The sequence below is a fragment of the Zasmidium cellare genome, assembly GCF_010093935.1.
Source record: "Zasmidium cellare ATCC 36951 unplaced genomic scaffold M409scaffold_2, whole genome shotgun sequence".
In the NCBI taxonomy this organism is placed as follows: Eukaryota; Fungi; Ascomycota; class Dothideomycetes; order Mycosphaerellales; family Mycosphaerellaceae; genus Zasmidium; species Zasmidium cellare.
This window is the reverse complement of record NW_022986946.1, coordinates 1,285,538-1,312,517: the sequence shown is the minus strand read 5'-3', so window position 1 is coordinate 1,312,517 and position 26,980 is coordinate 1,285,538. Positions and strand designations below refer to the sequence as shown.

The 26,980-nt window shown below is 55.0% G+C and overlaps 12 protein-coding genes across 12 annotated transcripts; 8 read left to right on the top strand and 4 right to left on the bottom strand.

Annotated features, from left to right (window-relative positions):
• Positions 1-881: 881 nt before the first annotated feature.
• M409DRAFT_49613 (uncharacterized protein) lies at positions 882-1,966 on the top strand (the record flags this gene model as incomplete). The annotated part of the gene is made up of 4 exons (XM_033811288.1): positions 882-1,061; positions 1,113-1,514; positions 1,565-1,893; positions 1,948-1,966. 4 exons carry the CDS (start codon positions 882-884, stop codon positions 1,964-1,966), a joined length of 930 nt encoding a protein of 309 aa, XP_033674016.1.
• A 643-nt stretch (positions 1,967-2,609) lies between these two features.
• Positions 2,610-3,364, top strand: M409DRAFT_62727 (uncharacterized protein; the record flags this gene model as incomplete). Its single annotated transcript, XM_033815294.1, has 5 exons — positions 2,610-2,639; positions 2,717-2,732; positions 2,784-2,939; positions 3,034-3,216; positions 3,294-3,364. The coding sequence occupies 5 exons, from the start codon at positions 2,610-2,612 to the stop codon at positions 3,362-3,364; spliced, it is 456 nt and encodes a 151-aa protein (XP_033674015.1).
• Positions 3,365-4,087: 723 nt separating this feature from the next.
• On the top strand, positions 4,088-8,878 carry M409DRAFT_17073 (uncharacterized protein; the record flags this gene model as incomplete). Its single annotated transcript, XM_033803894.1, has 2 exons — positions 4,088-7,865; positions 7,968-8,878. 2 exons carry the CDS (start codon positions 4,088-4,090, stop codon positions 8,876-8,878), a joined length of 4,689 nt encoding a protein of 1,562 aa, XP_033674014.1.
• Positions 8,879-9,822: 944 nt separating this feature from the next.
• On the bottom strand, positions 9,823-10,085 carry M409DRAFT_17072 (uncharacterized protein; the record flags this gene model as incomplete). Its single annotated transcript, XM_033803893.1, has 2 exons — positions 9,823-9,951; positions 10,026-10,085. 2 exons carry the CDS (start codon positions 10,083-10,085, stop codon positions 9,823-9,825), a joined length of 189 nt encoding a protein of 62 aa, XP_033674013.1.
• A 385-nt stretch (positions 10,086-10,470) lies between these two features.
• M409DRAFT_17071 (uncharacterized protein) lies at positions 10,471-11,312 on the top strand (the record flags this gene model as incomplete). The annotated part of the gene is made up of 2 exons (XM_033803892.1): positions 10,471-10,746; positions 10,800-11,312. The coding sequence occupies 2 exons, from the start codon at positions 10,471-10,473 to the stop codon at positions 11,310-11,312; spliced, it is 789 nt and encodes a 262-aa protein (XP_033674012.1).
• Positions 11,313-11,650: 338 nt separating this feature from the next.
• Positions 11,651-14,641, bottom strand: M409DRAFT_49610 (uncharacterized protein; the record flags this gene model as incomplete). The annotated part of the gene is made up of 2 exons (XM_033811287.1): positions 11,651-14,428; positions 14,486-14,641. The coding sequence occupies 2 exons, from the start codon at positions 14,639-14,641 to the stop codon at positions 11,651-11,653; spliced, it is 2,934 nt and encodes a 977-aa protein (XP_033674011.1).
• A 756-nt stretch (positions 14,642-15,397) lies between these two features.
• On the bottom strand, positions 15,398-16,450 carry M409DRAFT_49609 (uncharacterized protein; the record flags this gene model as incomplete). Its single annotated transcript, XM_033811286.1, has 1 exon — positions 15,398-16,450. The coding sequence occupies one exon, from the start codon at positions 16,448-16,450 to the stop codon at positions 15,398-15,400; it is 1,053 nt and encodes a 350-aa protein (XP_033674010.1).
• Positions 16,451-17,309: 859 nt separating this feature from the next.
• On the top strand, positions 17,310-17,856 carry M409DRAFT_62720 (uncharacterized protein; the record flags this gene model as incomplete). The annotated part of the gene is made up of 3 exons (XM_033815292.1): positions 17,310-17,432; positions 17,484-17,747; positions 17,806-17,856. 3 exons carry the CDS (start codon positions 17,310-17,312, stop codon positions 17,854-17,856), a joined length of 438 nt encoding a protein of 145 aa, XP_033674009.1.
• A 587-nt stretch (positions 17,857-18,443) lies between these two features.
• M409DRAFT_49607 (uncharacterized protein) lies at positions 18,444-19,122 on the top strand (the record flags this gene model as incomplete). The annotated part of the gene is made up of 2 exons (XM_033811285.1): positions 18,444-18,736; positions 18,795-19,122. The coding sequence occupies 2 exons, from the start codon at positions 18,444-18,446 to the stop codon at positions 19,120-19,122; spliced, it is 621 nt and encodes a 206-aa protein (XP_033674008.1).
• Positions 19,123-19,549: 427 nt separating this feature from the next.
• On the top strand, positions 19,550-20,356 carry M409DRAFT_17066 (uncharacterized protein; the record flags this gene model as incomplete). Its single annotated transcript, XM_033803891.1, has 4 exons — positions 19,550-19,561; positions 19,704-20,099; positions 20,182-20,268; positions 20,327-20,356. The coding sequence occupies 4 exons, from the start codon at positions 19,550-19,552 to the stop codon at positions 20,354-20,356; spliced, it is 525 nt and encodes a 174-aa protein (XP_033674007.1).
• Positions 20,357-22,160: 1,804 nt separating this feature from the next.
• M409DRAFT_49605 (uncharacterized protein) lies at positions 22,161-23,368 on the bottom strand (the record flags this gene model as incomplete). Its single annotated transcript, XM_033811284.1, has 2 exons — positions 22,161-23,017; positions 23,077-23,368. The coding sequence occupies 2 exons, from the start codon at positions 23,366-23,368 to the stop codon at positions 22,161-22,163; spliced, it is 1,149 nt and encodes a 382-aa protein (XP_033674006.1).
• A 2,384-nt stretch (positions 23,369-25,752) lies between these two features.
• M409DRAFT_49604 (uncharacterized protein) lies at positions 25,753-26,488 on the top strand (the record flags this gene model as incomplete). Its single annotated transcript, XM_033811283.1, has 2 exons — positions 25,753-26,044; positions 26,139-26,488. The coding sequence occupies 2 exons, from the start codon at positions 25,753-25,755 to the stop codon at positions 26,486-26,488; spliced, it is 642 nt and encodes a 213-aa protein (XP_033674005.1).
• Between the last annotated feature and the right edge of the window lie 492 nt (positions 26,489-26,980).

Below are 26,980 nucleotides of genomic sequence, written 5' to 3'. Positions count from 1 at the left end.
AGGCTCCTTCCTTCCAAGGTTGGATTCTCTGACCAGCAACCCTCCACGCTGCACCCACAACCACCGCACAGCACCGCACACCCACTCCAGTGCATTGTCCACCAGCTTCCTACGCTGCCATCGCCGCACATTCAGCTCAGCGGCCCATCGAATTCGACACCAGCATCGATTCTGCACACAAACTGCTGACGCCGACCCCTCTCCTCGACAGCGGTGAATCTGAAAAACAACAACGCCCTCAGCGCGACGACACCACCCAACAAACCGCGCACACCATCCACACGACTTCCGGCGGAGTAAGAGCGTGTGTGTGATTCACGATTGCAAACACCAAACCGCCGCGAAAAAGGCACCAGCAGTCGCGTGATCCCGCTCAGGTATCGGGTTGAGAGGTTGCGGCCAACCACAGCAATCTTTTATCACTCCCTCACGCAGTTGGGCAAGAGTCGGGAGAGAAGAGTTTGTACGGTTGCAGGAGCCTTTGCGCTCGATTCGTCACTTTCGGTAGGCACACTTTTCCTTTATTTGCGGTTTACGGAGGAGAGTCAGCGGTGGCGGCGGCGGTAGCAGTCAGAGCACGAGCAAGAGCAGACGAGCACATCATTCGACTTCAGACACGACTATACCGTCCTGCAGCAGCAGGTGTACGCAGACTGCTATCGTTGGGCATCCACGACTCTCTCGCAGTCACGTGCGGGCAAGCTCCCATCTTGCGGCTCTCCAGCATCGCACGCGGCTCAGGTCGACAACCATTCTTGTTGCGCCCTTGCGCGGTGTACCACTGACGAATCGCAGTTTATTAGGCGTTCTACGCTTCTCGCAGAGCACCTTGCGCTGCGGGCCACGAGTTTCCCACTTCACCCCACGAACCGCCGGCCACAATGGCGGACCAAAACGATGTGGACTTAGATTCCATCATCGACCGCCTCCTCGAAGTTCGCGGCAGTCGGCCAGGAAAGCAAGTCCAGCTCCTCGAGACCGAGATAAGATACCTCTGCACCAAGGCTCGCGAGATCTTCATCTCCCAGCCAATCCTCCTCGAATTGGAGGCGCCGATAAAGGTATGAAAAGATGAATGCGCCGGAAGTGAAAGACATTGACACAGTGGATAGATTTGCGGCGACATTCACGGCCAGTACTACGACTTGCTGCGCCTCTTCGAATACGGCGGCTTCCCACCAGAGGCCAACTACCTGTTCCTCGGCGACTACGTCGACCGTGGCAAGCAGTCGCTGGAGACCATCTGCTTGCTCCTGGCCTACAAGATCAAGTACCCCGAGAACTTCTTCATTCTGCGCGGCAACCACGAGTGCGCCAGCATCAACCGCATCTACGGATTCTACGATGAGTGCAAGAGACGTTACAACATCAAGCTGTGGAAGACCTTCACGGACTGCTTCAACTGCCTGCCCATCGCAGCCATCATCGACGAGAAGATCTTCACCATGCACGGTGGCCTGAGCCCCGATCTCAACTCCATGGAGCAGATCCGCCGTGTGATGCGCCCAACGGACGTAAGTTTTGAAACGCTACTCTATAAGACATTTGCGCTGAAGATCATTAGATTCCTGACTGCGGCCTGCTTTGCGACCTGTTGTGGTCGGATCCGGACAAGGACATCACTGGCTGGTCTGAAAACGATCGTGGCGTCTCATTCACCTTCGGCCCAGACGTGGTCTCGCGCTTCCTCCAGAAGCACGACATGGACCTCATCTGCCGTGCGCATCAAGTCGTGGAGGACGGATACGAGTTCTTCTCGAAGCGTCAGCTCGTCACTCTCTTCTCAGCACCAAACTACTGCGGAGAGTTCGACAATGCCGGCGCGATGATGAGCGTCGACGAGTCCCTGCTGTGCTCGTTCCAGATCCTCAAGCCAGCGGAGAAGAAGCAGAAGTACGTTTCCCGACCTCTTTCCATCATGTCGTCCATTTCTAACCGCTGCAATAGCAGATTCGGCAGGCGATAAGGTGCTACCAACAGACGACTCTTAGCCTACATCAACTGAACGTTCACGCGGCCTCGCTGCAAAGCCAATGCTGCTTTCTACGCAAGAATGGGAAGGCTTCGCTGTGGAAGGCAGCATGGATGCAGCATGGCCCAGAACTGGACCTCACGATTCACTCAAAGGCGGACGGTGCTTGTACGATTGTTTGCATGGATTAAAGGGAAAGAACGCCGGCTGCGTGCTTCGCGGCGCTGCCAAAGGACACGATGCGTGGTTCTGTGCCGCGCGATGGGACGAGGATGAGCATGCATCCTTGCTATGACATGACGAGTCCCTGTGCGCTGTGCTCTTACATACCGAACCATGTTACCTGCTGCTACCGTCTCCAAAGTTTCAATCGTCATCCAGTGATCACTGTAATGTGAGTCGTCGTGAACATGAAGTCCATATTGCCCAGTACACATAGCTCTGCCTCCATCAATCTACGTTTGGCACATGCAAGGCGCGTTGTAGAGCTCCAAAGCTTATTGCATGGATTTGTAGGGCTCGTCGGAGCGATCCTGCCGAACGCCGACGTCACTGCAAACAGCTCAACTCACTCATGAAGTATCCTCTTCGAATTGTTTCGAGAGATCAACGATACTCATTGTCAACAAGCGTGAAAATGAGTTTCTTCAAGAACCTGTTCAAGGAGGTATGTTCGAGCTCCCTTTGCCGCAGCTAAATGCATGCTGTCACCATACTGTCGAAGCAAACTGACAAGCTATACAGGCTGGCGTGAAGGATGGTATTTACATCTTCAGTTGAGCTTTATAACAATCACTACTGACTTTCGAAGTCATCACTCTCTTCCACGCCCCCAAGAACCCGGTCTCGACACGCGTTTACACCCTTCTGAAGCAAACGCACGCAACGGCCGTGGCTCATGCTACGGAGGACCAGGCGAGCGATCACACCAAGCAGAGCAAGCTTGAGAGGACCGAGTTTGAGTTGGGTATGTTTGGAAGATGGACGTCATAAGAGGGGAAATACACGGCAAACGCTGTGGATGATGGAGAAGGAAGAGGCTGACATGGGTGGAACTGCAGACGTACAAGAAGGTGCCCCTACCACGGATCAATTGACCAGCATCTTGGAATACCTGGGCCCCTCGAAAGCCGGCAGCGTGGTTCAGGATGCTACGGGCACTACGGATGCGTTGCGGAAGTTCAAGCAGAATGAGAGTCTGTTCCAGAGGCCGGTGACGGTGGATTGGAACAACGGCAGGGCAGGTAGGTGATTTATGCGGACTCGGCAGGAGTCTGGGACGATATGGGTTACATTTGAGACAATGGCTAATATGACGCAGTGGTTGGCGAGGACGAGAGCGAGATCCTGAAGTTGGTCCGCTCCTTGCCCAAGGAGACTGGCAAGGTATAGACTACCCAGCGATTCGAAGGAACTTGTACAGATAGGCAAAATGAAAAATGGCATGGGGAGGTACTCGTCGTCACTCTGTAGCATACGAATCTCCAGCTCCGATTGAGTCGAACAGTGAGGGCTCAAATGAAACGCGGATAGCTGCATGCGCGGACAGATGGTCCCGGAAAGGGGCAGGACGACACTTCACTCCACCGCTCAGAGATATCCTCAATTGCCTCTTCAGATGGCTATCCACATGTTGGATGCGGTGTGAAGGTTGAAGGCAGCGTACAGTAAGCTCTCTCCCGTCTCTTCCTATCCTCGCTTCGCTTGGTGGCATGCTACCGCTCGCGCAGATGCAAACGCCGTCGTTTGCGCATTGGACGCCAGTTCAGAAGACCTCGTCAAGATCTTTACTTCTCGACAACTGGGGTATGGTGGACGACAGCAGTGAGGTTGCTGCCTAGCCAAATTCAGCACATGTGAAACCGACTAAGTGAAGCGCTCCTTCCTTTTTCGCTTCACTTCGCCGCCGCGCTTGAAATCAGTCGCCGCCACTTCCAAACAGCAGCCGCGACCTCGCTTCAACCACCACCGACAACCACCCCCAACTTCACTTTACACTTCATCCTCCACTACAACTTCGCTTCACCAACTGCAGACATAGTAGCATTTGCTACTACTACCTACATCGCGCACCTCGCGCACACCACACCCACCCGCGACACCATCGTCGCAACCATGGCGCTCCCACAGCCACTCGAGCCAGACGACCTGCGCGAGCCGGTCATTGTCTCCACCAACCGCGCCGACGACGTCGGACCATACATGAACAACCTCTTCGCCGAGGACCCAAAGAAGTGGATGAACGTCATGCCATGGGAGTTCCCTCAAAACGACGGCAAAGAGGCCGAAGAGCAATTCCTCCGCACGTTCTTCACCGACCGCGAGATCCGCAAGCAAGGCGGCGCCGCTCCACCTGGCAATGGCTACCGCTTCCTCAAGCAAGTCTGGATGAGCTGCGCGTTGTGGAATGTCAACTATCGCATCCCCGCCATCGTCGACAAGTGGCTCTGGCAGAACCAGGACTTGGTCAAGGACCCTTCCATGACGCAGCACTTCTTCAGCGAGGATGTGCAGCCGAGTACCTTCTTTGCTCCTGATGAGCTCGAGGAGTATGGTCCCAAGCTTCTTCATTGGGCTGTCAAGGGCATTCAGGGATACATGCGCATTGAGCAGGCCAAGCAGACCGACCAGGCCAATCAGGCAGATCAGTCCAACCAGCAAGATCAAGCTCCAGTCCAGGCCGCCGCTGAAGGTGCTGCTGTTGCAACCAGCGCACGACCATCTGAGCAAGAGCCCATCAAGAAGACCGAAGAGCCACCTGTGAAGCATCATGACCCTTCATCGGCGTTCTTCAAGAAGCCTCGCAACCCCAACAAGCCAACCTTTTCGCAGCTGCGGAAAGAAGCCGATGACGCTGCGAGACAAGCCAGAGCTACGAAGGCAGCAAACTACGACACGGCTACAGCTACAGCCAGCAAGAAGACAGCAACAGCTCCTGCAGGCAAAGACACGACTGCGGCTCCAGCGGCTGAAGCCACAACTACGGCGCCCGCAGGCGAAGCCACAGCTACGGCGCCAGTAGGTGAAGCAGCGGCTACTGCTCCGACCGGCGAAGATGTGGCGACGACTTCAGCAGGCAAAGACATGACTACGGCTCCAGAAGGCGAAGGAACGACTGCGACTGCAACGGTCACGGATGAAGACACCACTACGACTGCGACTCCAGCCGTCGGAGTCATCCCACTAGCTCCAGCTTCGGCCGAGACTGGACCTCCTGCTGTCATTCCAGCTGCCACTGGCCATGCACAAGGCTCGCAGACTCGCAACTTCAGCAGTGGCTCGCATCACCTGGTGGAAGAGCGCCAACAGTCATTCCGTAGAGGCCGTGGCAACCAGGGCAACAAGCGCAACAGCTTCAACGGATCACGCCCTCCCCCACGCCCACAGCCTGCTTATGGTGATCCTCGCCATGCGTCGAACCCATACTCGCCATACGGTGGCCCTCCTGCGCAGATGAGCCCAATGCCGCCAGGATCTGCTCCAGTCATGCACCGTATGCCATCCGGTGGAGCATTCCCAAGCCCAGTCGGACCAATGCCCACTCTACCTAAGGGCCAGCAGTTCTACGGCCCACCAGCAGTTCCTGGCTACCAGATGGGCCAGCCGATGCAGCAGCCGTACGATCCATCCATGCATCACATGCAGCCTCAGCAGCAGATGTTCATGCAAGGCCCTCCACCAGGACCATACCAGTACAATGCAGCTCCCAGCGCGTACAACATGCAGCCCGCACCATTTGCTGATCGAAGCAATGTGCACCTTAACACGACGCACTACAACAACGAGCAGCCATTCTACCCAATGGAGAATCAGGCCAACTACCGCAACCAGCGCCATGACAGCACCTATTCGCGCACGTCCAAGGGCCGCGGTGGATTTGGTGGCAGCATGCGTGGTAGAGGCAATCGTGGTCGAGGTAGCTTCAGCAACGAAGGCCAATTCATGCCACGCAATGCCCCGAACGATGCTAGTGCTGCGCCGTTTCCGCAGCATGAGAGAAACTTCAGCATGGAGCGAGAGGGACACCAGCGACGTCAAGACTGGCAGGGTCGTGGCCAAGCAGACAACACCTTCGCTCAGGGCGGTAACAACTACCAGGCTTGTACTGTCGGCTGCACCAAGTTCCAGATCAGCGACATCTGTACAACTGCCACGAAGTTGATCCTGTTCAACGTGACACCTACGATACATGCGAGCGAGGTTCAGCATTTCTTCTCTCAATTCGGGCCTGTTCGATGGGTGTCAGAGCCCAAGAAAGCCACGAGTGCACCCGCTCCGGGAATGCCACCTAGGTGGTACATGTGGGTCACTTTCGAAGACGTCTCTGGTGCCCGCAAGTGTCTTGCCAGCAAGGGTTTGCAGTGGCCAGGAGGCACTTTGCTGCCAGAGGTTGCGAAGGATCATTGGGATCCACCTCACATGGGCTACTTCAGATCAGGTCCAGGATATCAGAGACCGTCGATCTCGTACGGAGCTCCGACAACTGGTATGCCGATGCCTGCCCCAGACGTGCAGGGTACTCCAGCACAGCCACAGACAGCTCCTGTCCAAGAGCCACCCGTCCCAGAGCCACCAGTCCAAGAGCCACCCGTCCGTCGCGACTCGCAGTCTGGCTATTCCACTCCCATCGCTACAGATTCAAGCGCTACGCCCACTGCCTCTCGTGACAACACTCCCAAGAACAAGAAGTCACAGAAGAAGAAGGGCAACAAGAAGCGTGCTGAGCAAAAGGAGGACACGTCGAGTGAGAAGGCTGGCGAAGTTCAGAATGCCAAAGACGACGCTGCTCACAAGGAGACCGACAAGCCTGATCCACTTCCATCACCAAGCGATGAAGATGCAGAGGTAAAGAAGTCTGAAGCAATTGAGACAGCTAGCTCAGAGGCTTCTCCATCCGCAGCTGAGGAGGTCGAAGTCAAAGTCGCAGATGATGCTGGACCCAAAGCCAGCGGAGATGAGGACAAGACTCCAACTATCACCGCTGCCGAGCCTGTTCTCGCCTCTGAGGAGGAGAAGTCGGTGCCAGTCGAGCCAGTTGAATCCGACAGCACCGCCGAGAAGGCAACGCCGCCAATCAAGCAGGATGAAGATGTCAACGACGAGAGCTTCCACACGGCTAGTGGTTCGCCTGAAGTTGAGAAAGACGTCACGCTTGAGGGCGCTGATGCCACTACGCCGACCATTCCAACAGCACCAGAGCAGGAGAATACCCAAGAGGGCAACGCTAGTGCTTCTGTCAGCGATGTGGGTAGTGCCCACAGCAACGAGTCTGTTCCGGGCAAGTCTTCAGCTAAGAGCCCGTCGCCCGGCAAGGATGCGAAGAAGGCCCCTATCCCTCAAGTGCCCAGCCAGAAGAATGTCACGATCGCTGTGACACCTGTCGACACTGAGAAAGCTGAGGCGTTCGGCAAAGCTCAGACGGAGTTCTTGCAAGTTCCTCAGCAACGCTCGACCTCTGGCAGTTCGGATGCCACAACGGCTGCTTTCGTTACCGCACCAAGCACACCGGCCATTCCAGAGCCTACGCAGGAGCCTCGCTCAAAGAAGCCGCCGAAGGAGAAGGGACCTGATCAGACGGAATCTCTCAGCATCTTTGGCAAGACGAGCAAGCGCAAGGCGTCTAGCAAAGCGAAGGACAAGAAGTCAGCTGGCAAGCGCAAGGGCTCTTCTGCTGTTCCCGAGACGTCAACCGACACCAAGCCGACTGCGAAGAGCGAGGAGAGTACTGCCATTCCTGAAGAGCCCGAGAAGGCCGACATCAAGCAAGAGGACCCATCCGCCCAGCCCGTTGAACACGAACAGAAGCAGGACATCACGAAGGTTGCTGATCCAGTGATCATCGAACCCAGCGACTCGAAGCCAGATGAGACCACGGCAGCTGAGGCGGGCGGCGGTAAGTCGTTTTGCCCCAATTTCACCATGTCCTCTGGGCCGTTGAAATTTTCGACGGTCCGGAATGACCTGTTCGATGATACTAACCAAGTTGTGTGTGCAGACGATGGCTCCAAGCCAAAGATGAGTGCGAAAGCTGCCGGCAAGCAGCCAGTGGGCCGATCAGAGGAGTCGACTACTTCCGTCTCTGACGACATCACCGCCCAGTCGGAGGAGAAGACTGAGGTTGGGGAGCAAGAGCCGGAGGATGGTGAAGCGCAAGACGAGGGCAAGATCGGCCTGGGTATCTCTCACGACACCAACCCAGAGACATCTAAGCCGAAGAAGAAGAAGAAAACCAAGCCCAAAAACAAGAAGAAGCCAGCCCAAGCTCAGGTGACGGTAACTGAGATGTCCCATCCTGGTATTGACAACCACACGAGCAAGTCCACTTACGAATTCAAGGGAAATGATTTAGGTCCAAAGGATGCCTCGCAGGAAGCCCAGGAACCGAAGCCATCGAATGCCAATGCCCACCAGCCGTCTGCCAATGCCAACTTACCAAACAGCTCGACCATGCCAAATGATCAGAACGTCCAAGCCACCGACGATGGTCGCTCACCATCAAAGAGCCTCGCTCAGCGACTCAACGAACGTCAACCCTTCTCCAGCCAGGAGAACCCTTCTAACTTTTCATACAGGACGCGATCCATGGCTGGATCTGATACTCAGCGGACAATCACCATCGTCGACCGCAACGGCAATGGCAACGGCCAGGTGAGTCCCGACGATGAAGTCGAAGTCACTTACATCGTTTGGGCACTCGATGATGACGATGATACACAGGCTCCCGATGGCGACGACAACCTCACTGCGGCTGCAGAAGCACCTGCCGAAGCACCGCATGAGGAGGTCAGCCCGGGCGTCACTCAGAGCATCAACTACTTGGCCGAACTCACGGCGCAGGAGAATCGTGGGAAGGAGGCTAAGGCGAAGAAGACGGAGCTGGAGGGCACGCAGACGGAGACCCAGTAGTGCTTTCGTGGCGTCTGGTGTTCTTTGGCGCGTGGTGCCTTGCTGCTGCACTTTCAGGATGGCAAAGATTGAGTATGATGGCGACTTTTGGGGTGCGTTGGTTTCGTGAGCTTCGCGGTCTGCATTGCGATAGCGTTTATAGCGAGCCAACCAATTGCTGCTTTCTAACGGGATGATTTTCTTTGTCTCTACCTCTTCCTTTCTCTGTCTGTCTACGTGATATCAGTTGTATGTTTGACTTCTCCAAACTTTAACTTCGAATTGGGAAGGACGGCATCGGTTGGAGATACTTTGTTGAAGTCTCTGCCGTCCGTCTGCAGAGGGCCAGGTCAAACTTCGTGAACGGCGCATACAACAGTCCTTGGTCGAGATCGGTGTCTCGTACTCTCGTCGGTGCTGAGCAGCCGAGCTGAGATTGTGGACTTGAAGCCTCTGTTGCAGATGATGATGATTAGACACTCGGACATCGATGGAGGCACATAGTCCGCCTGGCGGCTTTGCACAAGGGGCTCTTTGGGGTATGCGCGTGGGGCGAGATTAATGAAGATGTCGGCCGTACGCCAAAGGCAGACTACAATGTGATGGATGGAATGGAGAGACAGAAGTGCATGAGAAGCTTTCGCAATACAAGCTACAGCAACTGCATGCAGGAAGACAGAGCCTCCCTTTCAGTTTCCTGAGATGATGACGACGTTTCTGGCTTCAGATCTCATCTTCAAGCCTTTCTCCAGTATCACATGAATGGAGAAAGGGCTCTCGAGACGTGCACTTACCAATAAGAGCACCTTCCGCCCTCCTGAAAACGCCATGTTATGTGCAGCAGAGAATCATTGCCCATCCTCCTCCCTCGTTCGTGAAAAAACGCGTTGTGATGATGCTCCTTTCGCTCCCCCGTCACATCTCTCCGTTCTTTCAGCTCCTCCACGCGATCATCAGGGCGCCGTTTACGAGGTTGGGTTGGGGTTCATCTTCCTCTTGCCGCCGGTCATGGTGACGTTGACGAAGCGGCGGGTGTATGTGATTCTCTTCTTGGCGCGGCCCTTGGGGGTCTTCTTCTTCTCTTGTGGCTCGACCTGTTTCATGAGATCGTCAGTTCTGCGGCCCTTTTTGGTGCATTCACATCAACCTCGGATGATTTTTTTCGTACCTTTGGAGTCTGCGACTTGACCTTTCCGGCACGGGCGAGAGAGCCGTGCACCTTACCCATGATTGCGGTGTTGGGGTTGCGAGTTGTGCTGTGTGGTCTGCGGTGGCAGAAGATGTCAGTTTTCGCGCACTTTGTGGAGGTCGCGGGCGGATGGAAAAAGTTGAAGTATGTCGGGATAGGCGGTTTCGATGGATGGCGGGATGACTCACGGTTGGGTTGATGGGTTTCGCGGTGTTGTGAGTCGATGTCGATGTCGTCGGCCGGATGCTGTGCTGAGGGCGAAATCCAAGCGAGTGGTGCCAAGGCCGCTACGCCGGAAGAGGGGTCGGGTGGGTCTGCTGATTAGATTAGATCAATCTTGGATGTGACTTCACCTCGTCGAGGCATCATCAACAAACACATCAAGTATCCTTGATCTATAGGCAACGACAGGCCTCCAGCAACGATGAAAGCTCTATCAGTATCAACAGCACTGCTAGGCGCTGCTTCAGCCAAATCAGTCCTCCACGATTCGCCTCAACACATCTTCTCGAATCCACCCGTACACGATGAGAGCTACAGGATACCCTCAGTCAGCGAGTCTGCTGCGATGGCCAGGAAGATCATGCACTTGACGACCATCGGGGACCTTATCACTGTCTTTCCTGGAGCCTCTCACAATGAAGTCGGAGAGCAAGAGAACAGACCTCAGGACATTGCTGGCAGTCCAATCGGCTTGATGGTATGACCAGAGAGGGCACACAAGCTCTGGAGAGAAGCTGATGTTGTAATCAGGAATACTACGCAGACTGCGACCCTCTCAGCGGCAACCCAATCCTCCTCGCCATCGATATCGCAACACCGTACCGAAACTATAATCAGGGATCCAACATAAGTCTCGGAATAAGGTGGTGGCCTGATCGAAAGAACACATACTCCTTCTGGGCAAGCGAGGATGACGAGGAGATACCAACACCACACACGCCTGCAGCGCTGCCTCGCTTCTCCCTGCACGGGCATCTCGAGCGAGTCTCGGATGAGAGGCTAAAAGATGGAAAGATCAAGGAATGTTTCCTGAGAGCCCATCCTGATTCGAAGTACTGGCAACCTGGCAATGAAGTCTCTCACGCCAGTCATTACGTCCAGCTAGTCGTCGATCACGTATACTGGTTCGGTGGATTTGGAGACCGAGCTCGGATTGAGTGGCTGCCGATTGAGGAGTGGAGAAACAAGACAATGGAGGAGGTCAGCAAGGCCAAGCTTCCAGGCGAGAAGAAGTCGAAGAGTTGGTGGAAGGAGTGGTTGTGAAACAGACATATGACGAATAACGAGTGGCATTCAAAACGAAGTTTTGAGATTCCAAAGAAGCGATCTGACACAGCTTAATGACTTTCGGAAATGTGGTTTACAGTCTCCATATATACAGTTTGATACCACAGCCGTATCGCATGAAATGTTTATGTACAAGATGTTATGAGATGAATCCGTTCAGTTCTGTCGATGTTCTTCACTTGTTCTGTCCCAATATGCTTCCGTAACACGTAAAAAGAGAAAGCGCCTCGCTGTCCAAATGACATGGTCTCCAAAACCAGACGCGAGTCCGTTAAAATCTTGATAAACAAAGAGATCAGAATGGTTTGCATCGTCTAGATGCGTATCACAACCGCAATACCTAGCGCCTTGGCCTCCCGAATAGAGCACGCAAGACACGTACGAGACGTCTTGGCCACGATGGCATTCTCGCCGACTTTGGCGCACCAGGCGCGGGCGAGTAATTGGAGATCTTCTGTCCCTCGGCAATCGAGGACGACGACGTTCTCCGGGGCGTCTTCCGGGTATGCGATACGGGCATCTGGTACGGAAAGTGCTCGAGGTCGTTCCTCCGGTGGCGCTGAAAGGAGTGTCGCCACGGGTATCGATTCGTACTTGTAGTCGATGTGCAGGGCGTGGCAGGGCGGAGGGGCCATTTCTCGCATGGCGTCTTCGGCCATGATGTATCCGCCTTTGGAGTGGTGCGAGCAGCGAGCGCTGTCTTTTGGTCCGATTTCTTCGATGATCTCTTCGTCTTGGAAGTCGGAGGGGAGGCAGTCGCCGTAGAATTCTCCTGGGTCTTGCTTGGGTTTGGCTTTTATCTGGGGTTTGCGTTCTTCTGGGTGGCAGGGATAAGAGGAGACGAAGTGGACGTCGTATGTTATGGCGACCTCGAGGGCGGAGAGTTTGCTGTTGATGGGCGAGTTGAAGGTGATGGATGCTGTGAGTCCCTCCCCTGCGAATTCAGACTCTTTGAAGGCGAGGCCTTGCGATCGTGCTTCGTTGCCCATTACAGGCAAGCCGTCGTGAGGGCTTGCGAAGTCGCCTTCTTGGACGGCCATGCGGTCGTTGTTACCCATGGGGTCGGAGTCTTTCCCTACAGCTTCCGACTCGGTGATCCTGGTGGTTGAAGCGTCGCAGTACGGTACGTCTTGGATCTCGAGGTCCACCCAGCCTTCTCTGTAGCCTAGGGGCGTACCTGGGACGGAGATCCAGCCCATGGATTCCGTTGCTCCTTTCACGGCTGCCATGATTCGTCCTACAACATGGTTATTGCTCCAGTAGCTGCGGCCTCGGTAGACGAATCCACCTTGCAGATTGGCGAACTCTCCGAGAGTCTCGATGGCAGCAGGCGTGTTCTCCAAGAGCGTGCTCATGAGGAAGTGGTGGGCAGCATCTCCAGGCATGACCAAACCGCTCAACCAGGACCGACTGAGCCATCCACCGACATTCACTTCAGCTCCAGCATACTCTGCGTTGACTGCTCGGTGCAGCTGCATCTTGGACGCATTATCGCCACGCATCAAGCCAACATGGCTGGCACGATCGCTCTTCGCTGTACCAGGCCGACTTGACCGGCTCTGTCGACGGATGCCCAAGAATCGTTGTGCCTTCTCGCTTGCGTTGAGAGGGTCCGAGTCGCCAGTCCACCCCGTTTGCCAAGGACTCTGTAGAGGCGTTTCATAAAGACTGTCATCATCCTTGGGTACATTGGCAGCTTGTTCCGCCGGTGATCGCATAAGTTTGGCAATTAGGGCCTTCTCCAGTCGTTCTGAGTCTGGCCAATGAATAGCTTCCGCGAAGTGGAGAAGACCAGAGATCTGCTCGTCCTGGTGTTTGGGCTGATAGAATGGTTCTGGTCCATCCTTCGAAGTCAGATGTGAAATGGCGCTGAAAAGGCCATTTCGATTGGACTTGTTGGGCAGTCGGACGCTGACTTCGACATTATCCAAAAAGCGTTCTGCCAATACGAGATCCCAGTTCACCTTGGCCGTCCTCTGGCCCTCGATGGCAATACGATCGGCTTCGGTGAAGAAGCCAGCTCCTCGTCCTCTTTGCAACGTTGAAGCTTTGGCGATGTTGTGTCGTATTAGAAGCTCGGAAGCTAATGTGATTTGCAGCAAAGCAACTTCACGCTCGTTGGGTTCCAGGTCTCTTTCAACAAAGGATGGTCGTCTGCTCACATTCGGTGCAGACCATAGCAGCTGTCCGACTCTCAAACGCGTATCGGGCTGACTGAAATCATGCCACAGATCTTTCTGAGCCAGGATCTTCTGCAGGGCCTCGATCTGCGTTCTCAGTGGGATGTTCTTCCTTTCGATGCCGTCTGGGAGATGGAGGAAACTCGTGAAAAGTGCCTGCCCCATCTCTGATATCGTGTAATCGTTGGTCGTGGCCATGATTCGTTGATGATCTTGCTGCGATGTGTGTAAAGGACCGAGCTCAGAAAGGCGATCAATGTTCGCGTCCATGTTGACTTCCAGGAGGCCCAGTTTCTCAGGACTGGTATACAATAGCCGGCGGCTGTCGAGCCTGGACAGCTCAGGTGCGAACTTAACGCTGTCAGACACAGCAAGTTGAAGGAAGTGTTCAAAGCTGGTCGTTCCCATGTCCATTCCATTCGAGCTGCTCATGTTTGGCATCTCCATCAGTGCTGTTCTTGAATTCGTCAAGACAGCTCGTGCGTCTTTCTTGGCCGACTCGGTAGCCAGTGTGCTAGCCTCGAAGGAAGGATGGCTGAAAGGGCCATGATCGGTTGAGGTCGGGTTGTACACCTTTGACTTTTCATCCACAAACACCACCTGCGGCCGATATCCATTCTTGGTCTTCCCCACGTTGAAATATGGTGCGCCAACAAACATATACTGTGCTTCCTCGGTCGTAAGCGGTCTTGAACGCCCACGTCCTCGATTGCCATCCTCTCCTCGTGGTTCGTCGGTCGAGTTTGCTCCACGTGTTCGCGAACGAGATCGTGCTCGAATCTTTTGCTGTAGGATGAAGTTGTCTGAGGCCTTCTTCGCATCCTTGGGCTTGCCCATGATTCGATCAATCATCGCTTCGTCAATGTCGAGGGACTTCATGGGTGGCTTGTTCTTGGGTGACGGTGGTTTCATCTTGAGAGGCACAATGGGTTAGTCCGGTGGCATCCAACCATCATCTCGAACACTCACTATCCGTGACGCCCTGTACCTCGCACTGTTCGACATCCTGCCATTCCCCAAGTTTCGGAAGAACTCCGCGACGGTGCTCCGTTTCTGTTTTCTGGGCGGGCCAGCAGCCACCATGTCGTAAATATCATAGTCCTCATGTGTCTCCACCATTGACATTGCTGACTTCTTCCGGCTCTTGTGCGAAATTTGGTGAAATATGGCCGTGACTGAAATACTCCGGTTCCCATCATGGGAGGGTATATGGAAGGATATCTTCATGCTGGGCCACACAGAATGTCCCTACGGAGGGTGAAAGGGACGTCCAGGGACAAGGTGAAAGTGAAGGAGACCGAGGAAACCAGATAACATAAACAGCACGGAAAGCCTACCAAGAGGCTGTAATAGCACGCGACCCGGCGCCCGCCACGGCTTCCCTTGGACGAGAGCGAAGTGGTGCGCAGAGACGGAGGTGAGCAGAACAGTGTTTCGCGGAACAGGATCTAGAAAGCCATTATACCGCACCATCGCTGCCATCGCGTGGTCCAACCCTGACAGGAGCACGCCTCCAGCCGTTGCGATCCAGGGCGAGGTCAGATTGGACGGCTGGCAATAGTCAGGGCGCCACACGAACGTGAGGGAGTCAGTGCGAGGTACGCCAGTCTTCGCTTGATCCAAAAAGCTTTGACTCGCCCCGGATTAGGTGGAGATTGGCAAGGGAAACCTTCAGGGGGTTTGCGTGGGGAAGAATTGGCGGCTTCTTCACAAGTCTGCGACGGAAACCACATTGACCGCGGCATTGGTTTTTTTTTTCTCTTCGCGTGCGGATGACATGTTGGTTGTATGATGATGAGACAAAAACCGTCAGAAAATAGTAGGCAGGATACGAGAAACCGGGATCGCAAGACCGCTGCACCGCCAACGGTTGAAGGATATCTAGGTCTCGGATTCACTCCTCCGTTGCTGTGCATACCTGAGCTCCGCAACCAGCCACTCTCCCTTTCTTCGACTCCCTTGTTTCTGAGCTTCCTCTGCCCATGCCCATATTTCAGGATCGAGTAAGTCTAAGGTTCCTTCCCCGTCACCCTCAGTTTCAGAACGCGATGATGACAGGTGCGTCTGCTGGTTACGACTGGGCCGGTACAACAGCATCCGAACGATGTCCTCGTTGCAGCCACCTTCCGTGACAGCCATCCGTAGAGTTTCGGTACTTGCTACGACACCCATTCTGAGCATCAAAGACACCACGTCTTCGTGCTCGGTCTTGATAGCCTTGATCAAACCCTCATACGCAAGCTCACCGTAGGCAGGGTCTTTTCGTGGTAAGTCTCGAACACTGTGAGCCAAGACCGCCAACAAAGTGCAGCACTCCTGCGTGAATCCGTTCACCGGATCAAGTAGCTTCTTTGGAGGCAGTAAGCTTGGCGATGGTCCGAGAGAAGCCCACAACCGTATGGCATGGTCTAAATCGTCAGAGCTTTCACCGGAGTCACCGCTGGGCTGCGAGTGGGCTGCCACATGGCTTCGGAGCCACGCCCTGAAAAACGGCCAAGTCACGAATCTGCTGTTCAACAAACGGGTTGCGCGACATAGCTCTGCCTTTGTAGGTGTCGCTGTGTTCCCAAGAACAGGTTGCAAAGTTTCGGTGGTCAGTTGATGTTGCAGGTGCTGGCTCTTCGACAAGGTCAATGCTAGAGCCCGTGACGTCAAGGGAAGTTCGATGTTCGCTGAATACTCAAAGATAATTTGAGTCACTTCGGCAGGTAAACGCTCCAGTGGAGACTCGGCAGTATCTCTCCGTCTGCGCTTTCGCGGTCTTGTCGGAGAGGTCGCCGGAGTTGTTCCTGACATTGTTTGGTCCAAAGGCGTGCGGCGCTTCTGCAATTGTGGGTTGCGGCGCTTGCCATAGTGCCACTTTTCAGCAGGCGTGCCACGGCGTTTGCCACGGATTCGAATGGGCGTCAATGTGTCCTGTTCAGGACGCGCCATGAAGAACACCGACTCAGAAAGAGTACGGCGGTTGGACAAATTTCAGTCGAAATTGCCAAGCGAATGGTGGGATCTGTCAAAGTACGGTCAGTGACATGTGATTGCGAATGCAGCAGTGAAATTTCGTGGATAACGAGAGTGCCTCAGTGATCTTGGTGTAAAAGATGATCATGCCCAGAAGGGTCAATTACTATCTAGTGCGTTTGGTTGTAATCATTGGAAGGGAGAAGAAGAGGGGAGAGCACTTACTTGCAATCATGAATCGCTGTTCAATGTGCTCTCAGTCATTCTCTTTCTTGGAAGGTATGGATGACTTCCCCAGTCGGCAACTCTGTGAAATGGTCAGCTTCTGTCGCCATCCAAGTCTCTTGCAGTGCCAGGTAGTGAGAAGAAATTATTCAGAATATGTAAGAATTGAATATCACATCGCGTCCCGCCGTTATGAGAAACAGGCGTGAATCTCCGGTCGGGAGGGTCAATCGCAAATTATAACATCATATGGAGATGCGTGGTGTCTTGCATGTTGACGGGGAGAGAAGTAGAACATACCTTGCAAACATTCGAGTTGCTCGACGGCAGCTGAAGAGCCGGCATGATTTTGGTGGTGAGGATGGAGTAAGAAAGCCTCTGCAGATTTCGAGAGAGAAGGTACGCGAGCGGGAGAGCGGGCACCAGCGCCGTAGCGCAAGAGTCGCCAAGCTTTTCGCTCGACACCCACTCTCAATTCGGCGGCTCGACTTCTCCGAGATCGAGAGACGGCACCACCAATCTCGACAATCCCTTCAACCGCCAGCGACATCACGGCACCTGTCGCTGTCCTCGAACTTCTGGGATACTAGGAAGTAACGACACCAGCAAAATGTCGGCCGAAGTCACCGCAAGCAACTGGAGATCCGTGGAGGTCGGACGTGTGGCCTTCTTCTCCAAGGGCCCATTCCAGGGCCGCGTTGCTGCCATCGTCCAGATCATCGACCACAAGCGCGTACGTTTGCAGAAGAAGAAGGAGTGAATGGCAAGGTCTTACATTTTACAGGTTCTTGTTGAGGGCCCATCCGACAAACCAGAACTCGCCGTGCCACGACAGGCTGCTCCTCTCTCCGCTCTCTCCCTCACCGGCATCGTCATCGAGAACCTCCCACGCGCGGTTGGATCTGGTGCTCTGAAGAAGAAGTGGGCAGCTGCTGAGGTGGACAGCAAGTGGACGCAGAGCTCGTACGCAAAGAAGCTCGAGAAGGCATCGCGGAGAAAGAACCTCAGCGACTTTGAGCGCTTCAAGGTCATGCGCCTGAGGAAGCTGGTATGTTGGCTTTATATGGTATACATGATTTTGAAGGGATGCTAACAAGGTACGGCAGGCTCGTTTCGAGACCCGCAAGGCCATTGCCAAGGCCAAGGCAAGCGCATAGAGGACGAGCATTCGTGGGATCTCTGCATCAGGGCACTTCACTTTACCTCGATCGTCAACATTATCAAACGATGGTCTAAGAATGACCGTCTGGGGCGAAAGGCCGGCGAAATGGGGGGTATGAGATGGCTGTCTTCAGGCTTTTGATAGCGCTTTCAATGCATTCCCCTCCGAGGGCTGTGAAATCATGAACCAAGTTACGCGTGCATTCTATTGTTCTAATTGTATTCTTCAACGTCCTTTCATACTCCAACTCCATCGCATATGCACCTTCCATATGTACGTCAATCTTGAACACGTGAGGGCACGGACCCCACGCAATTTGCACCTCGCTGCCAAGACGTGTGTGCGGGCTTGCAACCAACGACTTCACATCTTCTCGACAGCTGTTAAAATAGCAGGAGGACGCTGCTGAACTGTCGCTAGAGACTTTCGTGTTCGGCATTTGACTGCTAGATGTGAGTATTCCACCGCTGCTCTTCTCAAAAGAGTCGTCGCAAGATGCTGCATACTGGCAAGCTCTCGCATGTGCTCATTTGCTAATGTTTCTGCCAATCCAGCCCACCAAAACACCTCCGATCTCCGACAATGGCCAACCCACGTGTTGAGGAGCTCCCCGACGAGCCAGAGAAGAAGGACGCACCAGAGGTTGAGGACGAGTCCTCGGATTCTGATGAGGAGGGTGGAGAGGCCAACATCCCAGCTGGTGCTCAGGTCGCTGTGCACAGCAGGAACGAGAAGAAGGCGCGCAAGGCCATCGCGAAGTTGGGTCTGAAGCATGTCGAGGGCATCACTCGGGTCACCTTGAGACGGCCAAAGAACATCCTCTTCGTCATCAGCCAGCCCGACGTCTACAAGTCGCCTTCCAGCAACACTTGGATGTAAGAGCAATGTGGGAGTTGAAATGGAGGAAGAGAACACAAGCTGATTATTTGATAGCATCTTCGGCGAGGCCAAGATTGAGGATCTCAACTCGCAGGCTCAGGCTTCTGCTGCCCAGCAGCTTGCCGCCCAGTCTGCCAACGAGGCCGGCCACGACCACTCCGCAGACGGCGCCGACAAGGGCAAGGCCATTGAGGGTGATGCGTCGAAGAAGGCTGCCGAGGAGGAAGAGGACGATGGCGAGGAGGTCGACGACACCGGTCTTGAGGCTAAGGACATTGAGCTTGTCATGGCTCAAGCAAGCGTCAGCCGCAAGAAGGCTGTCAAGGCACTCAAGGAGAACGACAACGACATCGTCAACAGTATCATGGCGCTGAGCATATAGCGAGACCTGTGTTGCACTGAGTCGCCAATGACTGGATGATGTCGATGGAGATGAGACCAGACTATAGCTATGCATCTTGACATGCTATGTGTCCCTAAAATGGGAACTGTATCAAACAAACCATGCATACGCGGAGACTTTTACCTTTTCCAAGTTTCTCAAAATGATGATGATCATGTCACCATCTATCTCTTGAAAGTATTTATGGATAGGGACTGCTGCAGCGCTTGTTAAGCCTCGAGTATTCAGCTTGTGAGAAATTGTCTTCCTCGAGAACACACTTCAGTTGTTGATCGTTGAAGCATTTGCTCTTGGTCTTGGCAACTGATCGGCTGTCGCCAAATGAGGTCCGTGCACCGCGAGAAGGAGAGCTCGACGACACTTCACCACATCGCAACCCACGCATCGACAACCACCACACCTCACAATGGCGGCTACAGTATGTCTAATCCCCAGCACAATATCTCGTACTTCTCGTGGCGTTGCCATTGGAATTACCACGCTCCGACCGGCCCCGTGCAGCGCCGGCAATTCTCTGAACAACCGGAAAGACCTCAAGCTAACTCATGCTTCTCCCACAGCGTTCTGCTGCCCTCAAAATCGACTGGGCTAACCTGGGCACCAAGCTCGGCCTGCGAGGCAACACCGCCCAGGCCCTCGCCAACTTCAAGAAGCGCAACGATGACGCGCGCCGCAAAGTCCAAGTCCTCTCCGAGACGCCGCAGACCGTCGACTTCGCCCACTACCGCGGCCTTCTGAAGAACCAGGACGTCATCGCCGACATTGAGAAGCAATTCAATGCTTTCCAGCCCAAGAAGTATGATGTTCAGAGGCAGATCAAGGCGATTGAGGCTTTCGAGGCCCAGGCCGTGAAGAGCGCGGAGGAGACCAAGGGCAAGGTTGATGCGGAGTTGAAGGATCTTGAGAAGACTCTTAAGAACATTGAGTCTGCTCGTCCGTTCGAGGACCTCACTGTGGTGCGTATACGGTGGAAAGACGGGATAGCCATCAACGATGGTGGCTATGATCACGTGATATGCTCGGCTAACTCTGCCATAGGACGAGGTTGTGGCTGCTCGCCCAGATATCGACAAGCGCGTCGAACAGCTCGTGTCCAAGGGCCGCTGGCAAGTGCCTGGCTACCAGGTTCGTTTCTCACACTTCCTACTAAACTTTACGATCGGATCACTGACCCCCAAAACAGGAGAAGTTCGGCAACCTCTCTGTGCTTTAAGCGACTCCTGCAGCAAACCTTCCATAGAGTCACCTGTATATATGCATATTGAGACCAGTCGCCCTGTCACAGATCGCCCGCGCATGCCTGCCGTACTTCCCTATCTATTCTCGATGAATCTGCCCTCGCAAGATACGGCAAGCCAACCTCGCAGAAAGTACAGAACAAGTTACAGGTGCCTATCGCGATGCTCTCACCACTACCATCATGATCAACATGACCCTGTTGCTCCGCAGCCGTGCTGACCCGCCTACAACGTGACTGAGTTCGCAAAAGCCCTTCCTCGCTCCTGAGTGGCCAGCTCCTTCGTCTCGCCCAGAATCCCCCTTCGCGATGGACGGCCCAATCGTTTCACGTCTCTACTGTCAATCGAAGGTCATCAACAAGCAGATGCCTTGCTTCAGCCTCATCGCAAAAAGCCATCATCCATCAAGACCGAGCAACTCAGGGCTAACACTTCCTCCTCTAAAAGCGAAAAGAGTTATTGGTCGAGTTTCAAAACGTGACATTTGTTTCACAGTCATGCTGCTTATACATAGCTTACCCGTGCGCATGTACCCATGTCCTAGGACTCGCAGAGAGAGAGAGAGAGGGATATATTTCAGCCGAATCAGCCTAACCTTCCAGAAGGAAGGAAAAGAATCCGCTCGGTCGGACGAGGAAATGCCGTCCGTCGACTACCTGCATACTAGCATGTCTGGACCTGGACCTGGTCTTTTGCGTAGAAGGGGTGGTGAGCAAGGTGCTTATCGGCAAGAGAGTTTTTCTTTTCACAAGCACAAGGGATGTACAGTATGTATCTTGCGGGGTGTGTGGCAGGGGAGGCGGAGGGGAGGGATATCCTTCTGAGGGAGGAAAAGGGAGGGAAGATGATGCGAGCGAGCATGCTGGTCGGGTGTTGGGATTTTCGACATGGTAGGTCTCGCAATTGTGTTGGTGGTGGTGGTGGTGGTGGTGATGCGCAGGCGTGGTAGTCAGGGGAGCCTGGACGATGCTGCTACTACTGCTTGCTCGTAAAGTGTGTCTCTCTTGAACAGTACTACTGGCGAAACCCGACGGCATATTCGTACGGAGCAAGAGGTTACTATAGGCGTAGTGTCGACGTTTTCCAAGGGACATGCCACTATAGCGACGACCGAACAATGCCGACGCGAAGAAGGGACAGGCACAAGCACAAGGCCAGAAGGTGAGACAGACAGACCGTACTTCTCAAACACGAATGGAAAGGCTGAACATGTGAGAGCGCATGTCGTCGCGACTCGACTTTTTGCCTTTCTTCCTACCATACCGCCGTCGTCTTTGAAACGTTACCGGCGGGATGGTTAGGCGGGATATATATACTATGCTTATACGATGATGCTCTTTCTTCGTCTTATACTAGTACACGCGAAAGGATGACACCACACACAGCCGTGTGTGACTTTTCCCATCCTCAGACATTGCTGCCCGACGCTTGTGTCAGTCAGTGTCGTGCTTGCTTGCCCGCTTGCTTGCTCTTCCTGCCGAATTCCTTCCTTCCAGGACGAGAGGCCAAGGGACCTTGCAAGGTTCTTCCTGGTCCTCCGCCCGATCCTCCATCTTTGCTTGCCCTGCCCTTGCCCTGAGCTTCTTCTACTCTTTCCAAAACGCCGTGACCGTCAATTGCCCCAAGTCTCTCGGCCTCATCCAAAAGGGAAAAAAAAGAACAACGATGTACGCCAGGAACTCCTCGCTTGAGCATGCTTATGACGCTTTGCCGCAACCAAATAGACTTCTGCGATCATCACCCCCGAAAAACATCTCAAATCCATCATCGTCGTCAATGTCAGAGCATCCGTGGATGATGCTGCGCGTGTGCATGTGGGTGTGCGTGGGGATGGCCATGAGCGTGCTGCGGTAGGTGGTGATTGTTTGACATGCCGCCGTGGCAGCCTCGCTCGTGTCGCTTCATGTTGCTCCGCACCGAGAAGGCCTTTTCGCAACCCGTGTGAGGGCATCTAAAGGGCTTCTCGCCGGTATGGCTGTGCGAATGAATCTTCAGACTCGACGGTCGGCTGAAAGCTTTATTGCATGTCGGACAGATGTAACGATCCTGTGATTGCGGGAATGTCGCTTGCGACGAAGGACTGATGTAGTGGTGGTGCTCCCAGGGGTTGCTGGTGGGCAAGTTGGTCGATGATTGAACGACAGGAGCTGGCGGTGGGAAGTTCGACGGAAGCGGTCGCTGCTGGTAGAGACTTGAAGAGACGGGGTATTGAGGCTCGGTTGGCGAGTAGTACGATGGTGCCGATACCGATCCAGGGGATACCGCGTACGGAGACGTTGTGTAACGAGTGTTTCCGTAGGGAGACACGTTTGGTTGTGAGGGGACCGAGTGTCGCTTCAGAACCTGGACAGGAGCAACGCGCTGGTCTGAAGGCTCGACGTTGTTGATGGCGGATCCAACGAAATAGGGGTCTGATATCGTCGATCCAGATGAGATTGTCGAAGGGCTCTGCGTGCTTTCGAGGACCGAGTCGTTACGGATCGGCGGTGGTTGTATGATGGTTCGAGGGCTGCTTCCAAGCGTGTGTGCTGGGTATCTCGATGTGATGCTGCTGTCGACCGTCTCCTGTGGCGATTGATGTGTCGATTGCGACGAGTCTTGTGCTTGTTGCGACAACACCTGAACTTGACGAATGGCTGTAACGAACGGATTAGCTCGATGGTCTTTCGAACGATCGATTGAATGGGGAACTCACCGTTGTCTTGTCCAGGTCGGTCAGCGATGCCAAGTAGATTCGATATCGAAGGCAAAGAAGGCTTGAACCCATCGTCTGATAGAGGGGAGCCTGACGGTTGTGGTGAACGAGGGGTCGTGTGATGACCGTATGTCGATTGCTGGGCTGGGTGTTGCGGTGCTTGGGCGTAATGGGCGTATGGGTTGACGTGTATCGATTGTGCGACCTCAACCTGAGGGTAGTGGGCTCGAGTCGGATACATGTTGTAGTGTTGCTGATAGCCGTGGTAACCGTCGCGCATTGGTTGGGCCATAACGCTGACTGAAGCCATTCAATCGAGTCTCGTAGACGATGATGATCTGATCAATCGACGAGAAGTAATCGTGAGAGGTCGGGATATAGGGTTGATTGTTGCGGGTGTTTGGTAGCGTCGGTGTGCAGACGACCTAAGAGCAGCAGAGGCAACTTGATATTGGAGAGTCGGGAGGTCCAGGACGGGTAACAGTCCACACCGCGGTTGGACGCAAATTGAAGGCACAGCAGCAGCCGGTGATGGCGTAAATTGGCTCTACCGGGAGGGTCAACGTCGAAGAGCGGGACAGTCTCTAGCCTGCAGGAGGAAGCACCAGAACAGCGGCCCTGGTCGGCGGCAGGAGTGAGGTGACCAAGGTGTGGGCGTCGGCTAACAACGTTCCGCAGAGCTCTGAAAACGTGCGTTGTGCAAGGCTAAAGTGCTGACTTGCGGGTGAATCCTGGCTGTTAATCTAAAGGGCCGGGAGCATCACCGTTCGGGGAGCAAGAGTCTGTCAGGGCGCCAGCAGGCGCGGTGCGCAGTCGGTCAGAGATGCGATGAGGATCGACGGGGGAAAGTGAAGGACTGCTGGCGGTGGTGGGCAACGGCCAGAGGGTCGTGGGAGTGTATCGAGTCGAGTGGTGGTGTGTCGAGAGCCTGCCGACCTCGGTTCTGGCGGCCAGATTGGCTTGGGCGAAGGTGCTGAAGGTTGGCGAAGGAAGCCTTCTTCAGGCTTGTCGTTGGCCGGCGACGAGCAGCTGTGCAGCAGGAGCAGAGACGGCAGTGTTGGCTATTGTCGTGGAGGAGCTGCTGTTGGACGAGCTGAACGCTGATCAGGCTGGGAGGTGTCTGAGACTGGGCGGCGCTGGTGCTGTCGTCGAAGGTCGGCCTGTGTCTCTGCCCGGGCGAGTGTTGACGCAGCAGCACCGGCGGGAGATGGTTCTAGTGGTAGTGGGCGACGACCAGGCCGGGGTACGGGTTTGGCAGGTGAATGGTGGTCGACTAGCCACCCGAGCAGCGTGGCCGAACGGTGAATGATCCCAAACCGTCGGCGGTTGGGCCCGTCGATCCCTGCACGGAGAATAGTGTGATGTAGGTCCTGCCTAGGTCGTCGTCTGCTGTCAATCTAGCGCACGCGGGCAGGGTCCTGATCCTGAGTGACACCCGGGACGAGTGGAGGCGCTGCAATCTACGCTGCCCCCCATCACCGCCGCCCATACGTCGGCTGCTCATAGAGTCATCACCACCACCGCGAGCGACCGTTGCTGCTGCTACAGGGCGTCTACTACTGGACCTACGAACCATTGGCCAGCGCCGCGTGCGCTCACGTTTTGCCTTTCCGTGCTCCTCCCAAGATCGTCGGCGGGCCTGCGGTGGGACAAGCAGGACCGCGTCTCTGTCATTGGATTAGCTGCAGATGCGCCCTGTCGCGACGCTAGACACTGAGAGTGCGGGCCGTCAAAGATCGCGGGCGTTCGCACGGCGGCGTGTCATTTCGCCTACTGCGCCATCCGAGCAGCACAGAGATGGGGGGAGGAGGCACTCAGCAAGGGATGCGTTTCAGCACCCTGCGGATGCAGTCATCGGCCGTGGCTAGCAGCAGTATGTACATTGACGATGCGGCACGCAGGCTGCGGTGAGGGGACGGCGAATGGCGGGAGGCACGGTCGGTGCAGCACAATCATCATCAACGGCGACGATCTACCACGCACCCAGCAGCGGTGGGCAGAGGCATTTTTCGATTATTCGACGTTGGAGCGGGCGGCGAAGGAGCAGCAGCAGCAGCAGCAGCAGCAGTAGCAGAGTAGAGCGGGTGGTTAAGCGACGTTTTGTTGGATCATGCCATGCAGTCGTCGTGCGTGCAGCGCGCTGTCGATCAAGCGTGGGTGCAGGGATGGGCGCCCCAAGTCTGACAGAAGTGGAGATCGCGTGGGCTTTTGCTGCATGGGCGGCAATCACGATCAACGGACGCCCAAACCTTGTGGCAGCGAGTCCAGTCTTGGCGCCGTCGTGATTGGGACGCGCGCCGTCGAACAGCATGAAGGATCCGTGGTGCCAGGCCATCGACTATGCTGCTGTCCTCGTACCGCGACGCGAGCCCGCTGCACAAAATACCCTCAGACTTTCCACGAGTGTCGGTGGCGTTCACAACGCTGTTCACATCACGAGGTACGATTTATCACCAGAGAACATTGTCCGATCCGACTCGCGGCATGTACATGTGGCCGCGAATCACCTGGGCCCACTGGCAGCGAGGGTGATCTGCGCGGCTGCGTGCCGCGCTCACCACGACGGACGGCTCCAACCTGGGCGGTCTGTCGCTCTGTGTCAAGACCATGGCCAGGACCAGGGCAGACTACCGAAGACCATGCGACAAGGATACGACAAGCCCGCGGTAATCTTGCATGCCTTACCAAAAAGGCACTCTTCCCGACCACGCAATCCCTGGCGGCGACAACAATGTCTTGCAACCCCCAAACAAGCACATTGATAAAGTGGAAAGGAAGTCCACGGCCTCGGAGTCGCGTACCGATGTCGCGCTCACTGCTGTGCCACTTTGGCCATGTGTTCCGGCGGACATTGTTGGCGCTCGGCTGGGCGTCCAAGCAATAGACGTAGTCGACGGCGGCAGAAATCGCTCCGAAATGTACCGTTTGCAGCAAAAAGAGTCGTATTGTTGGTATAGGAGCGTCCAAGGTTGGTGCTATGCGGTGTCGACGACGACGACGGCGCCAGGGTGGGGTGGTGGTCCATAGCTTTAGACTTTGCATGGGACTAAGACTTCGCGTAGCGATCTGCCCGCTTCGGCCTAGCATAGCGATCGACCGGCAAGCTTTCACGCGACGGCAACGGCACGTGTCGGGCAAGTTGTCTGAGACATTCTACGTTCACTTCCATGTAACCTTCACGATCCGCCTCGACACCAGCACGGAGAAATTCATGGCATCCACGCAAGTTCAGGAGACCCGGCAAGGCTGTGCAAACCAACCTTTCATCTCTCCAGAAGCGAAGTGCCCTGACCCACTCGACAAACGCATTGCCACTTGGTTGCCGGTCCCAGCGATGGAAGGGCACCGCACGCGTGCGGATCAAGCGAGGCCAGCAATTTTCCTATTCGCCGCAAGGCTGCTCGTCGCTTGACCCCGTCGAAATGCTGCTGCGCCAACTGGCCACCGAAATTAAATGCGCGGCTATACGTACGTCATCAGCAGATGCCGAGAAACACGCGTTTCGTCTGCTTGTATACCAGAGGTCCCGTGGGCATTTACCCGCCTTTGCGGACGAGTACCCTCGGTGTTCTGCTCAAAGTGGCACACCTATCCCTTTTACACCTAAGCCTTCTAGGCAGCTTAGAGTGCAATTGGCAGCGCAGTCGCCTGTAACAAGCCGGAGAGATGGCAGTTCGATACGTTCCAATTTGAGCGGACCGAGGAGGGTAAAGAGCGAGATGGCATGCAACGAGGTGATTACGTCTCGACGTAAGTGTCAAGGTGGCGAGAGGCTGCTCCCTCATCCCACTTCATTTTCGTCTGGCTGGTAACGAGCAGCTAGCGAATGCCACGGGCATCCTTGGCCGGAAGCCACTGCATTACACAGCGAAGAGGCCCCCAGCATCATCGAGATCTGCGGCAT